The sequence below is a fragment of the Danio aesculapii genome, chromosome 9 (assembly GCF_903798145.1).
Source record: "Danio aesculapii chromosome 9, fDanAes4.1, whole genome shotgun sequence".
In the NCBI taxonomy this organism is placed as follows: domain Eukaryota; kingdom Metazoa; phylum Chordata; class Actinopteri; order Cypriniformes; family Danionidae; genus Danio; species Danio aesculapii.
Window position 1 is genome coordinate 17,675,567 of NC_079443.1, and position 13,570 is coordinate 17,689,136.

Genomic DNA, 13,570 nt, shown 5'->3' on the forward strand with positions numbered 1-13,570 from the left:
TAAAACTTTAGATTGGTTTGTGATTTCTACACTGAAAAAAAATCTGTTAAAGGTGCAGTAGGTGATCGTCTTCAGAAACATTTTTTGTTGTTCTGGTTGAAAGTCTCTTCACATTCCAATAGTAATGATTAAAGGAAATGATCTAAATGTATTTATATGTATTTTTATAATTTGAGTAAGGCATAAGACTATAAAATGTTCATCCAATTACAATTTGTTGGGCCGATAATTCCTAAAAATTCTGTTAATTAGCCCAAACTGTCTGTCAACACATAGGGATTTATACAACTGCGCACCTTTGTTCACACAGATCTGCCAATGCATGTTCACATTGCCAATGCTCAATCAAAACTTTTTAAAATCCTGAATCAATATTGGATATTGGAATCAATATTACTTTTGCACGCTGGAGGAAGGATGACACCATGGCTGAAGTTTTTCTGTTAGACAGGTAATGTTCTGTTTTAAAGTATTTTAGTCCCCCAAACCTGATGTAGATTGTGTTGTTAGGAAAGTGTTGTTCAGCCACTGAAATCTGTGGCGAACAACTGACTATTTTCAGTTTCATAAGGTCCTTTTACTGCATCAATATCGTAGATTTTTATTTAGTTTAACAACAAAACATCAGTAAAAAGCTCTATTCCGCCTAGCCTGCTTTACTGACCTGAAGTTGCTTTTATATTCACATTGGTTCATTTTTGAACAATGACAACCTGTGACGCGCTCCCTATATTGTTTACCATGCTACTGTGAATATTCACTCTGAAATAGCATGTAAGTATAGCTTAGTAATTAGTGTAATTCCTGCACGTAGTCGGCCAAGCACTAAGCATACAGAAGTCACTTTAGGACAAAGCGCATTAGAGAGTGAGACCAGTGATCTGGCATGCATGAAATATTGCACATTATGACAAGTTCTGCTTGCTACAAAACGGAAAACGTGCTAGATATAATACAGTTTTTTATTCAGAATTGTAGAATATAAAGTACTATACAGTTTTCCAACTAGCGAATGACATGATCTAGTGAGTCCCTCTTTAGTCATCAGGCCCTGTCATCTTTAATATGTGCGTTCGCAATTTCAGCAGGCGTGGCTTTGGACGGCAGGGGAGACACTGTGTTTCAAAGATATTATGTTAATGGTTAGCATTTAGGCAGATCTCCTACTGCACCTTTAAATTTTTAAGCTGAATCAAATTAACCTTATGAGTCCATTGAACTTATATTATGTTAAATGGACTGAAGACAGCTTGTGTAACTTATAAAATTAAGTTAGAACATGATTAACTTAGTTTAATAAGTTACAATGACCTAAAACATACGCTGTCAGGACTAATTGATCATAAAAAAAATGTACAGTGTACAATGCAGATTATTTAAAAGCATTGAGGGTGGAAAACACTTAATCCATTAATCAATTAATAATCAAAACACAAAGTGTAAATGCAAATCTAAAAAGCAGGCAAAAAGATCTTTCCTCACCAGGCAATATAAAAATGCAGCAGTTCTTTAAAGACACATTTATGCAATACTATAACCACAAAAACAAATGCATGACGTGTTCCCAAACCATTCGTGATCAATGTTTACAGTACTGCTTAAAGCACACATGATGGCCAAATAACAAAGCAACCAGATAATTAAAATAAAAAATACTATAATAGTCTAACTGCACATCAGCCTGTCATAAAGTCAACACATCCCAAACATGTTTTATAGATATTTAAACGGGCAGTTCACCCAAAATCAAAGCGACCACAGCATTTACTCTTCCTGTTTCTTTATTTTGTTAAACACAAAAAGAAGATATTTTTTACAATGCTGGTTTCTGGCAACCATTGACTTCAATTGTAGGAAAAATTTATTATAGAAGTCAATTAGTGCCAGCTACCAGCATTTTTCAAAATATCTTCTACTGAGTTCTGAACAAGTGAAAGGTGAGTAAATGATGACCAAATTTTCATTTTTGGGTGAACTATCCCTTTAATGCATTTCGATGCATACTACTATTCATGAGTCGAATCAGTTGTAGTGATGCTGGACTGTGCGGCCGATCACTAGAAAGAGAAGACCAGACAGAAAACAGAAGAACACGCCGACGGGAGCAAACATGAAGGACAGGCCGTAAGTCATGTTCAGCTCGAAGTTTGCACACTTATTTAACTTCTGATAATCCTTGTATAAGCTTATTACATCCAGAACATCTAGCCAGATAACATACATCGCTGTGACGACTAAAAGGAAGAAACCTGGAGAAAGAGACAGCAGTGAGAGGTGGAGAAATGAAAATAAAGAGGAAAGAGAGAGCAGTTACTGTAAAGGTTTGTGAAGTTTATAACACATTGTGTTGAAGAAATGCATCTTGCATTAATATTGGCATCCCGTGAAAGTTATATACAGTATTTATTCGTTAACCTTTTGATCTTTTGCTTTAATAAATAGATATGCACTGAGTTAACGTGAACGAACAATGCTTGACCCGTATCGCACCCACAGACTCTGTAATCACCACAAACCAATGGTAGCTCAAAGGTGTTTAGGAGCAAAAACTAACTTTTTTATACATATACAACTTTTATACAAACTGTACACTCACTATTGTAGCTTGTATAACATGTTAAGCAAGTTAAAGGGGTGCTCCTAAACACCTTTGAGCTACCATTGGTGTGTGGCGATAATGGAGTCTGTAGGCGTCTTCACCTTCTTTAATGTGCGATTGATTTTTATTTTATATCCTGGGTCAGACAGGAGAACAACATCCAACACAACAACACCAATTTAGCTATATTAGTTCCAGTAATCCGTATCCTTAGTCTGCTTAACTTCAGCAAGCATCTTTAGAAGAGGCCTCCTTCTGGCACGACAGCCATGCAGACCAATGTGATGCAGTGTGCAACCTATGGTCTGAGCACTGGCAGGTTGACCCCCCACACCTTTAACCTCTGCAGCAATGCTGGCAGCACTCATGCTTGACAAACACAATCTCTGGATATGATATTGAGAAGATGTACTCGGGGGTGGTACACATTTGTACATTTGACTCCATTTTCTTTCTCCAGAAGAAAAAAATATTATCAGACATTCTGTGAAAATTTCCTTTCTCTGTTAAACATTATTTGGGAAATATTTAAAAAAGAAAAAAAATTTAAAGGGGGTTTACTAATTCTGACTTCAACTGTACATATTAGTACCTAAAAAGTACAACAGTATATTTTGTGGTACCTCTAAGGCACATGTGTCAAAGCCAGTTCCTACAGGGCTGCAGCCCTTCACAGTTTATTTCCAACTGTGCTTCCAACACATTTACCTGTAGGTTTCAAACAAGCCTGAAGGACTCAATTAGTTTGATCGGGTGTGTATAATCAGGGTTGGAACTACACTATGCAGAGCTCCAGCCCTCCAGGAACTGGCTTTGACACCTGTGCTCTAAGACATAGGTCTCAAACTCGATTTCTGAAGGGCCGCAGCTCTGCATAGTTTAGCTCCAACCACCTCCAAATCACACCCGCTTAATACTCTCTAATAGTCTTGAAGACCTTGATTAGTTGGATCAGCTGTGTTTAAATTGGGGTTGGAGTAAAACTGTGCAGAGCTGCAGCCCACCAGAAATCAAGTTTGTGACCTAAGGTAACAGTTTGGATCTTTTAAGTACAAAAGTCTACATTTTGGGTACAAAAGTGCACCATTTTAAAAAGGTATCACATCAGTGACAGCTTTTGTACCTTTGTTTCTGTGGTCTTGGCCACCATGCTGCAGCTCAGTTTCAGGTTCTTGGCAGTCTTTTTATAATCTACGTGTGCACTATGTTTATGTATATATAGTCATTTTTTTCTGATTCTTAGAGGGTTATTTGCCATTAGGTGACATGTTGAACCTTTGAATGACCAGCTTGATAGAGTGAGAGCAATAACTCCAAATTTAACTCAACTGCTCTACATTCAAGATTGGAAAACCTTTGCTATATTCGAAATCACACCCTATAATCTTATTCACTATTCCTTTCATTAGTTTACTAATATAGTCCACTTATAGGAGTGAATATAAAGAAGTGAGTCAATTTGAGAGGTTATTCCAGCAGTGATAGTTACTTAACACTTAGCGAGTTTTCTATTTGTAATGAAACAAAGTGTTTTGATTTCTGTCTTTAACTTTAATTAAATAAACAACTAAAAACCCATCTCTTCCAAGAACACCTGAACCCCGGAGAATAATACTAAAACCACCAATTGAAGCATTTTCTCTCTCTCTCCTACTCTAGCACTAAATTCTCGGAGCACAAACACGTTACTTTGAAAAAATAGTACTTTATTGCCTCTTCTTGATGAATCGCTGAATACCTCCTCAATTTTAAGTCGCTTTGGAACAAAGCATCTGCTAAATCAGTGTTTTTCAACCGCGTTCCTGGAGGACCACCAGCACTGCATGTTTTGGACGTCTCCTTTGTCTGTCACACCCATCACTGGTCTTTCAGTCTGTGCTATCAGGATCTGAATCAGGTGTTTGGTTAAGGAGACATGGAAAATGTGCAGAGCAGGTGGTCCTCCTGGAACGTGGTTGAGAAACACTGCGCTGAATGCAAATGTAAATAATAGTCATTTTTGAAACTTACACTGATTGGATTCCGCTATGGATGCCATCTTGTGGTCAGCAATTTTAAATTAATTTGGCGCAGAAACTTGCACAGTGTTGTCGAGTGTACATGGGTTGTACACTCCTTATTGTGGTGCATTATGGGATAAATTGAGTGCACTTCAGAACATTCACTATGGTTTTGTACATCCTTAAAAATGGTTGCTCCCTCAAATAAAGTGCATTATTTAAGGGTAAAGAGGGTGAATTTGGATTCAGGTAACACTAACAAGTCACATGACACTGGGAAAAGAAAATGTCTAACTGGGCCCTGTCTGAACGCTTTCTCTTAGGGGTGTACTTACTTTTGTTGCCAGCAGTTTAGACAGTAATGGATTTGTGTTGAATTTGTGTTTAATTTTGAGAGGACAGCAGAGGTTTACTGCTATACAAGTTGTACACTGACTACTTTATTTTGTAGAAAAATTGTAATTTCTTCAATGTTGTCACATGAAAATATTTATAAAAATGTAAGGGATGTTCTCAATTCTATTAGATGCTGTATAGTTATATATGGACAGATTTCCATTATTATTGTCAATATTCTCAATTATAATCAATTATACTCTATACCTAATCTATAATTACAGTCAATTAAAGCTTTTTTTGCTAATATTTTGAGCAAAAGGTTAAATAATAAAAATGTAAAAATTCACTGATGCCTTTGCTTATACTGTATTTACCAAGTGTGCTAACATTACAAGTGGAGTGCGCTGTAGCATCTTATGTAATCTCCAACTTACCAGAAATGAAGTAGAGTGCACCGCCTGCTTTATAAAGGCGATGACTGGCGAATGGAGCTGCACAGATGATAATAAAACCACCGGCCACCACAGCGGCCACACCAACCAACATGGAGACGCTCCAGAAGCCTCTGTAGACTGAATAATCATGCTTCTCATTAACACCAGGCAGATTCAGTGATGTGCTCAGTCTCAGTGAAACAGAGTTACGCTATACAGAGTAATGTTGTTCTGTAAAATCACATGCCATATACTGTTTGCAACCTCAGAGCGAAGCAGGATGTTTGCTGAAAACTGCTTAATTTTAACAGATTCAAAGATGTGGTGTCAACTGAAAAGTTGTTTCAATGGATTTATTTTATACTAAGAATTCTGACTGCATAGGACAAGGAAGCATAAGGGAAAAATACTGTATGACTGATTTTGATTTTATAATGACAGCTTAAAAAAAATGCAATAATGCCAGACAATGTATTGTATAACTCGGATATGACCAAAAATAATATATAAAAAAAATAATAGAATATATATATATATATGAATAAAATAGAAATTGATTATTTTTCTGATTATAATTTAACCATGACCACAACCATCGTCTTTTTCACGATAAGAAACCGAGTCAAAAGCTGAAAATGTAGCAAAAAATTAAACGAAATAAAATTCAGGGATGGGCAGTATTTATGATACATGTATTTTAAATATGTATTTTAAATACAAAATAGTAGTTTGTAATTTTTTTTTGATGGGGTTGATGAAAATAGTTCAATATTTTCTATCAAAATACTTTAGGGCAGGGGTCGGGAATCTTTTTTCAGCAACGAGACATTTCTAATTTTTTTGGCAAATGCATTTTTTTAAAGAGCCTATGGGTGTCGCGATTCAAGTTGAAATGTCCTTTTATTCGTATACATTTTGCTGTAAAAAAATACAGTAAAAAGGTCATTATAATTGTATTTTTAATAGGAAACTATTGAAGGATTTTTTTTTTATAACAGTTTTAACTTTTTAAACTTTAAAATATTATCGAAGGGAGACAGCTGGAGAGCCACATATTTTTGGTCAAAGAGCCACATGTGGCTCCCGAGCCATAGGTTCCCTACCCCTGCTTTAGGGTCTTGTATTTTTGTATTTTGAAAATACTGTAAATTACTTTGTAAGAAGTCTGCATGATGACATCACAAAAATGCAGCCTCTGATTGGTGCTTTCTTAGTTATTTGCCTAGGCTTGAGATCAGAACAGAAAATGTATTTATAGTGAAAAAAGTGGAAAATTCTTGGAGTATGGAGGGAAATTATGCATCACATTGTGGGGATACCTATGATAATTCATTGGCTGTTTAAATTGCCAGTAGTATAGTTAATGAAGAGGAAAGATGTCTGCAAAAAGATGTCAAGGTGGGACAATATATAAAACACAAATATTTAATACAGCAAATTTTATTTGCAAAAAAACTAAATTTTTAGTAATTTTAAGATATTATGTTTTTATGTTGTGCATTGAAGAAATTATGTGGAAATTACATATGGAAATAACTAAAACTTGATTTTTTTAGATTACAGAAATCATTTGTTACATTGAGTAGGCCCTTTGAAGAGTTCAATTGCAAAAAAAAATAGATTTATAAAAAAATCTGTAAAAAAAATTAACACTTCATATATCACCCTTTTAAAATATAAAAATGTTAAGAGGTTGAATAATCATTGTACAGAGATTATATCAAATTTACAGGCCACACAATGGGTAGAAACATAATAACATAAACAACAGATATAGTACTATATTCTAACTCATTATCTGCATTGAACAAGGCTTCCTGTATGAGATTTGTTTAAAAATATATACTAAATGACAAAAAAAGAAAGAAGAAAAAAAAGTATCTATATGCATCTACTTATGTACGGTGGTAGTAGAGGCAGAGAATCCGCTAAAACTTGTTCAGAGAACAGCTGTTGCTATCAAATATTGATCGAATAGGCCTATTCATGGGAGGTTTGCAAGGAAGGTTCATGCTAACTTGTAAAAGTATTCTGTAGTAAATTTTAAATACTAAATACAGTATTTTATTTTGATACATTTGTGGCTGCTGTATTTTGTAGTTTATTTTGATACACCTAAAATGGAGGTATATGGTATTTTATTTTAAAATACATTTTAATGTATTTTTGCCCATCCCTGATAAAAACTGATTTCAAATGTATTAAAAATAAATAACATAAAAATAAAAATAATTAAAAATTGTTTAAAATCTAGATATAGAGGAGAATATCTAGAATATCTAGATATAGAGGAGCTCCTTAAAACATGCATTTAAAAAGCATTTAAATAAATTGGATTTTGGCATTTGGGCATAAATGATGATCTCCTTTAAAACAAAAGGTAACACTTTACAATAAGGTTCATCAGTTAATGCCTTTACTAACATGAACTAATCATGAAAAACACTTGTACAGCATTTATTAATTATAATTGAACATTTACTTATGCATTATTAACATCCAAGTCCATGCTTGTTAACATCAGTTAATGCACCGTGAGTTAACATGAACTAACAATAAACAACTGTATTTTCATTATCTAACGTTAACTAACATGAACAAATACTGTAGTAAATGTATTGGTCATTGTTTGTTCATGTTAGTAAATGAATTAGAGTATGAATTAAAATAAAAAGACATCTAGAGGGTCCATTAAAATATGACTTTAAAATACTAAAAAGATGTTGACGTTAGGGGCATAAAATCTTCTCCAGTTATAATAAAATAAAAATAATAATCACATTAAAACAAAACCATCAAATACAATAAACTTACTTATGGCAGACTCATAGTTGGTAGTGTTGTAGATTGGGTCAGGGAAAGGAAAGGGCAGAAGATATGCAGGTTTGCATTCCCTCGCATGTGGCTGATTTTCTAAAAGAAAACCAAAGAAATGCAACTTTTTAAAATGGTGAGTTTTAAATTATTAATTTATTTAATATTCAGAAGTGTTCCATATTCAAGCTGTTTGCTGACTGAAGTAATCTGAACACTTATTCACTCTCTTTGAACTTTCTGTAGGGCAACAGGTCAAAAATCTTTGATATTTGTAGTCAAGTGTCCAACAGAGCTTCACAAGAGGCCTATAACTACAACATTCAGTGAGCAGGTCACTGCACATTTTTTGATATAAAATACTGGTAACATTCTGTTTAGATTAGATCATCATGTACAATTTTTACAGCATTGGCCTTTATTAGTTTATTCTTACACACATTAGAATGGTACAGACACTGTGTTGGGTGTAATTAGTTACAAAATATAGTTACTGTAAAGGATATTTAGATATATAGTAAGGGATTACTTTTCATTTTATGTACAGTCATTTAATTTAGTTACTTATAACATGCTTGCCTACTGTAAATCAATTCAATAGTTTTAATAAATTCAGAGCAGAGTAATAAAATACAAGTATGCAGACGACTGAAAGCAATAAGAAACAGTGATCTCTTAAGAAACAAAAAATTGAGTCAGAAATTAATCATACAGTATATGTATGAAATAATTGTTACTTTGAAATGTTTATTTTGTTCAGTTTTTGTTTTGATTTTTACATTTTTACCAAAGCTAAAGAGTTCTGCTTGGCTCTAAAGATGAGAATTAAAAGAGTGTAATTCCTATTGTCTATGCATTTAGATTTGTAGGGATTTTAAATAGTATTGAGTAAAGTTAATTACTTCTTACGTACTGTAATTAAGTTACTTTTCAGACATAGTAATTAAAAATACATTTAAATACAAATTTAATGATGTAATTAATTACTTTTTTGAAGTAACTTACCCAACACTGTGCAGAGAAGAACATTAGCATACATTACTAAAAAAACAGAAAACTAAAGACTCCTCCGAATGTATATTGCTTCAAAGCAAATACAATAATTCATTACCAAACCAGAATTTCCATAAATTGCCATTGGTTATGACGTCATCGAAGGTACAGTGCCAAAAGAAGCCCTCATGATGAAAGGTGATGTTCTGGGCTTCACTATCGTGGTCGTGACCCTGGTTGACCTTATTATCGCCTCGCTGTGAAGGAGCAGAAAGCAGAGGTCAGAGAGCAGTCCACACCTGTTGTGGAGCCAAAGAAAAATAACAAAAATTCCAAACAGCTGGAGGACAGACACTGGCGCACAGTGGATGGGTAATTTTATGTATGCATTTACATGCAAGTTACAAGTAGATGTCAAAGACATTATTTCCAACCTTGCTGGGAAACCCAATGTAAACTGATAGCCGTTAGCTTGTTGACTAGAAACCATTTTGACTTAAGGGGTCAAAAACGAAACACCATTTTAACAGCAGAAAAAAAAAAAAATAATTGGTTTTAATCATGGTTTTATCATTCTAAAATGAGCCCAACATTAAAATTAAACATTAAAAATCTATTGAGGACTGTACACATTTAGGTTACAACGGTTGTCCTTCAGGTAAATTTTAGGCCAATATTTCAGCTCGCCAGCTATAAAACCATTTTTTACAACCCAAAAACACTGGCTTTGTTGTTTTTTAGTTCATTTGTTTACAGGGTCAATGCACATTAATAAACATACCCGTAAAATGTGCCAGAATTAGCCAAGAATGGCTATTTTCCATCTGTAGACCCTTGACAGAATGCTGAAAACATTGATGAAGGAAGTTTGTGATGAAGACTAGGTTGTATCTTCATGCAAAATAGATTTGAGGATTGAAATGAAATGTATCTGCTTTATTGTAGAAATAAAAGCTTAGAACACTGTAGACCATCAATAATGACCAGCCTGTCCATCTAGAGAGCTAACATATTCTAAACACAGTTGTAGAGGCTTAAATCTTCGGGAAAATTGTGAACCGGACTACAGGTGATTGATGCACTTATTACTTACAAAAAATAATTCTGGAGACAACTAAGATAGGTACATTTATTTACAAGCACCACTAGTCAAAATAAACAGAATTAGCATAATACATGACACAGCTTCAAGGTTGAATTATAACATTTGTGTAAAACAATTAACAGGTTGTGATGGGTTCAGAATATACTTCTTCTCTTTTATGATATTAAAAATGTGGGTTATTTTAAGTCACATTTGGGTAAAATATGGACAAACCCATTGGCTTGGTTTAAAATTTGACTTAAAGGAATAGTTCACTCATAAATGAAAATTAGTACACTACTCACCCTCAAGTTGTTCCAAACTTGTATGAGTTTCTTTCTTCTGTTGAACACTAAAGAAGATATTTTGAAGAAAGCTGAAAACTAACCATTGACTTCCACAGTAGGAAAAACAAATACTATGGAGGTCAATGGGTACACATTTTCGGCTTTCTTCAAAATATCTTCTTTTGTGTTCAACAATAGAAAGAACCTTATAAAGGTTTATTTGAAACAAGTGAAGGGTGATTAAATGATTACATAATATTCACTTTTGGTAAATGTTTTATTTTAATTAATTAATTTAAAAATGAAACCAATGGTTCGTTTTGTCCAATGTCATATTAAATGATTTTGATTAAAAAAAAAAAAAAAAAAACATTGTGTCTATTGTAGACAAGAAGCATTTCATACTTAAGTTGCTTCCCAACCAATCATCACATGGTCAATATGCCATAAAAATTATGCCATAATTTACTTGCCATCCACTAAATGAGTTTCAACACAAAAGAAAATATTTTGAAGAATGTTGGTAGCTGTTATGATGATTTTTATAAAATATCATTAGAGTTCAATAGAGAAAACAAGTCATAAAGGTTTAGAGCCACTGGTCAGTGAATAGGCTAAACATGCATGGTATTACTGAGATGACGGAATTAGCTTCCCTCTCAAAAATGCTACGTTGTTGCAACCCAAATTTGAGCAAAACATGGGCTATCTACTGGGTTGAAGATCGATTTAAAAAATAATAATTTAACCTTTGGGACTGCCTATACTTTACCCAAATTTAAGTCAGTATTTTAGAGTGTTCCAAAACAGGAGTGTAAATGAAGAATGTCATGTTTTGTACAGGTTGTCATGTTATCGGAAAATTGGTGCTGATAGAATCACATATAAGGGCACAAATTCCATTGTTTCTCTTTCATTTCATCATATTTTAAAGCTGTATATAAACTTTTCTGCTTTTATAGGTCAATGTCACAGATGTGAAGGAATAAGTGGAGGACTGAAATCAAACTAAACCTGCTAGTTATTCTGTCAGGATTTCGAGCAGTGTTGCTGCTTGTTGTCATCCACTATACACACTACAGTATGTGTTAAAACAATCCGTTTTAGGGTTTCAATGGCCATATACAAAACAGCATGACACCATAGAACAAATGGATCACGCCAAAATCTGGCTAATATCTCCCTTATCATCTTTCAGCCTCCCCAAACACAATTCAACTTAAATTCATTAGCTAATAAATTTGTATTATTTCAGTCATATGACATTCTTACATGGTTACTGATGGTAAGATTTAGGTAAACAATAGTCTTTTTCCTGATAATCAGTTCCATAACAATTACTTTTGCACAAATCTAAAAAATCTAAAAGGTTGGGGTGGTTCAAAGGTTTCCAGCTTTCTTCAAAATATCTTCTATTATGTTCAACAGGTTTGGAACAAGGGTGAAGGGTGAGTAATGATGGAATTTTCATTTTTGGGGGAAATAACCCCCAACTCAGGTTGGGTACATTTCACTTTTCCCTCCCAAATCTTTATGAGGGAAACCAGATTCATGTGTGACTTCTATGAATAGCCACAGTGCTGAGATTCCAGTTTTGCTATTTAGTATTAAGTGTAGTATCACACTGCAGCATGTGATAGTCTTGAATCTCTGAGACTGTAAATAGTGACGTACGGGGATGTCATATGACTGCCACAGCTTGGAAACCAAATATGCCTGAGGATCAGTGAGGATCAAACAGCTGGATTTTAGTACACCAAAAATCTAAAAGATGGAGTTAAACAGACAGCTTTTTGAAATGACACCATTCTTGTTGTCAATTAAATACTCGACCATGCCCATTTTCATATTACCCCTTTATTAAAATACTTGAAGCAACACACCCACCTCTGAAGGAACCGGACCATTTGAATGTGAATTGCAGGTCTCAGATGCCAAGAGCCAATAGTCTGTGCCAAAAGACAAGAGGATGAAAAGAGTTGCCAAAGCACCGAAGAGCCCAGCGAAAAATACAGCCACATGTAACTTCATGATCTCAGAGCGTAAGTTTTTCAACTGTTCACTGCTTGTTAAACAGTCTCTCCTCCTTCCCACATGAAGTAGGCAATGAAATTATGTAACTCCTCACAATCTGAGCGAAAAAGTAGTCCGGTTATGCTCAGCAAGGTTTATGGCATGTGGACACAAGTGGCTGTTCTAGGACTCTTCTTCTCTCCGGTGTGTGTCTGTGTGTGTGAATTCAAGACCTGACACTGGGTCGGGAGTGGGCTTCATGACAGCGCACCAGTGTGGGGCTGCACATTGGGCTATTTTGGTCAGTTGAGTGAAGGTGCCTGCTGCCAGTCAGAGGAGTGGTTTAAGAATGAGATTGCAGGAGAGAGATGAGCCGAGTAGACCAAAATATCACCCCGTTGGACAATCAGCTGAGGGTGGAATGAAATTGAAAAAACAAGAGACCTGCATTCCCAATGTCTGTCAGAATTCCCACCACCAACTGAGAAGAGAACTCTGAAGCTAATTTTTAAACCAATTCAATCACATCGTGCGATGATTGAACTTGTAGTTTGGCATATTTGGTACCAATGACACATAAAAATTGTGCAGTCTGAACTGGGATTAAGACATACCAGATATTTCTGTGTTTCTTTTTTTAACTTAGTCTTAGATCCCTAAGTTAGTGTTAGATAGTGTTAGATCACCCAAAACTAAAAATCTGTTCTTTGATACCCTCATGTTTTTCCAATCCATGAAACATTTGTTCATCTTCTAAGATGTTTTACATAAAATCTGTGAGATCTCTGACCCTCTATAGACAGATATGTTCAACGTCCAGAAAAAGAACCAAAAACTTTAAAACAATCTTGTGACTTTTAGCTTGGTTCATCTGTAATCGTACAAAACTTCCAACTAAGCGCTTACCTCCGGGCAGACGGCTGTTCCACTGTTACCAGTTTTCCCACTGGTTCACCATGTATGTCTGCAGGCTTGGGAGGCAGAGCTGAGTTGACCATGGCAACAGG

At 34.7% G+C, this 13,570-nt stretch overlaps 1 protein-coding gene across 1 annotated transcript; it reads right to left on the reverse strand.

Moving 5' to 3' along the window:
* Positions 1-1,491: 1,491 nt before the first annotated feature.
* Positions 1,492-12,842, reverse strand: tmem182a (transmembrane protein 182a). Its single transcript, XM_056465058.1, has 5 exons — positions 12,438-12,842; positions 9,298-9,436; positions 8,187-8,285; positions 5,373-5,510; positions 1,492-2,249 (listed from the first exon to the last, which is right to left on the reverse strand). The coding sequence occupies exons 1-5, from the start codon at positions 12,579-12,581 to the stop codon at positions 2,023-2,025; spliced, it is 747 nt and encodes a 248-aa protein (XP_056321033.1). The 5' UTR covers positions 12,582-12,842; the 3' UTR covers positions 1,492-2,022.
* Positions 12,843-13,570: the final 728 nt, after the last annotated feature.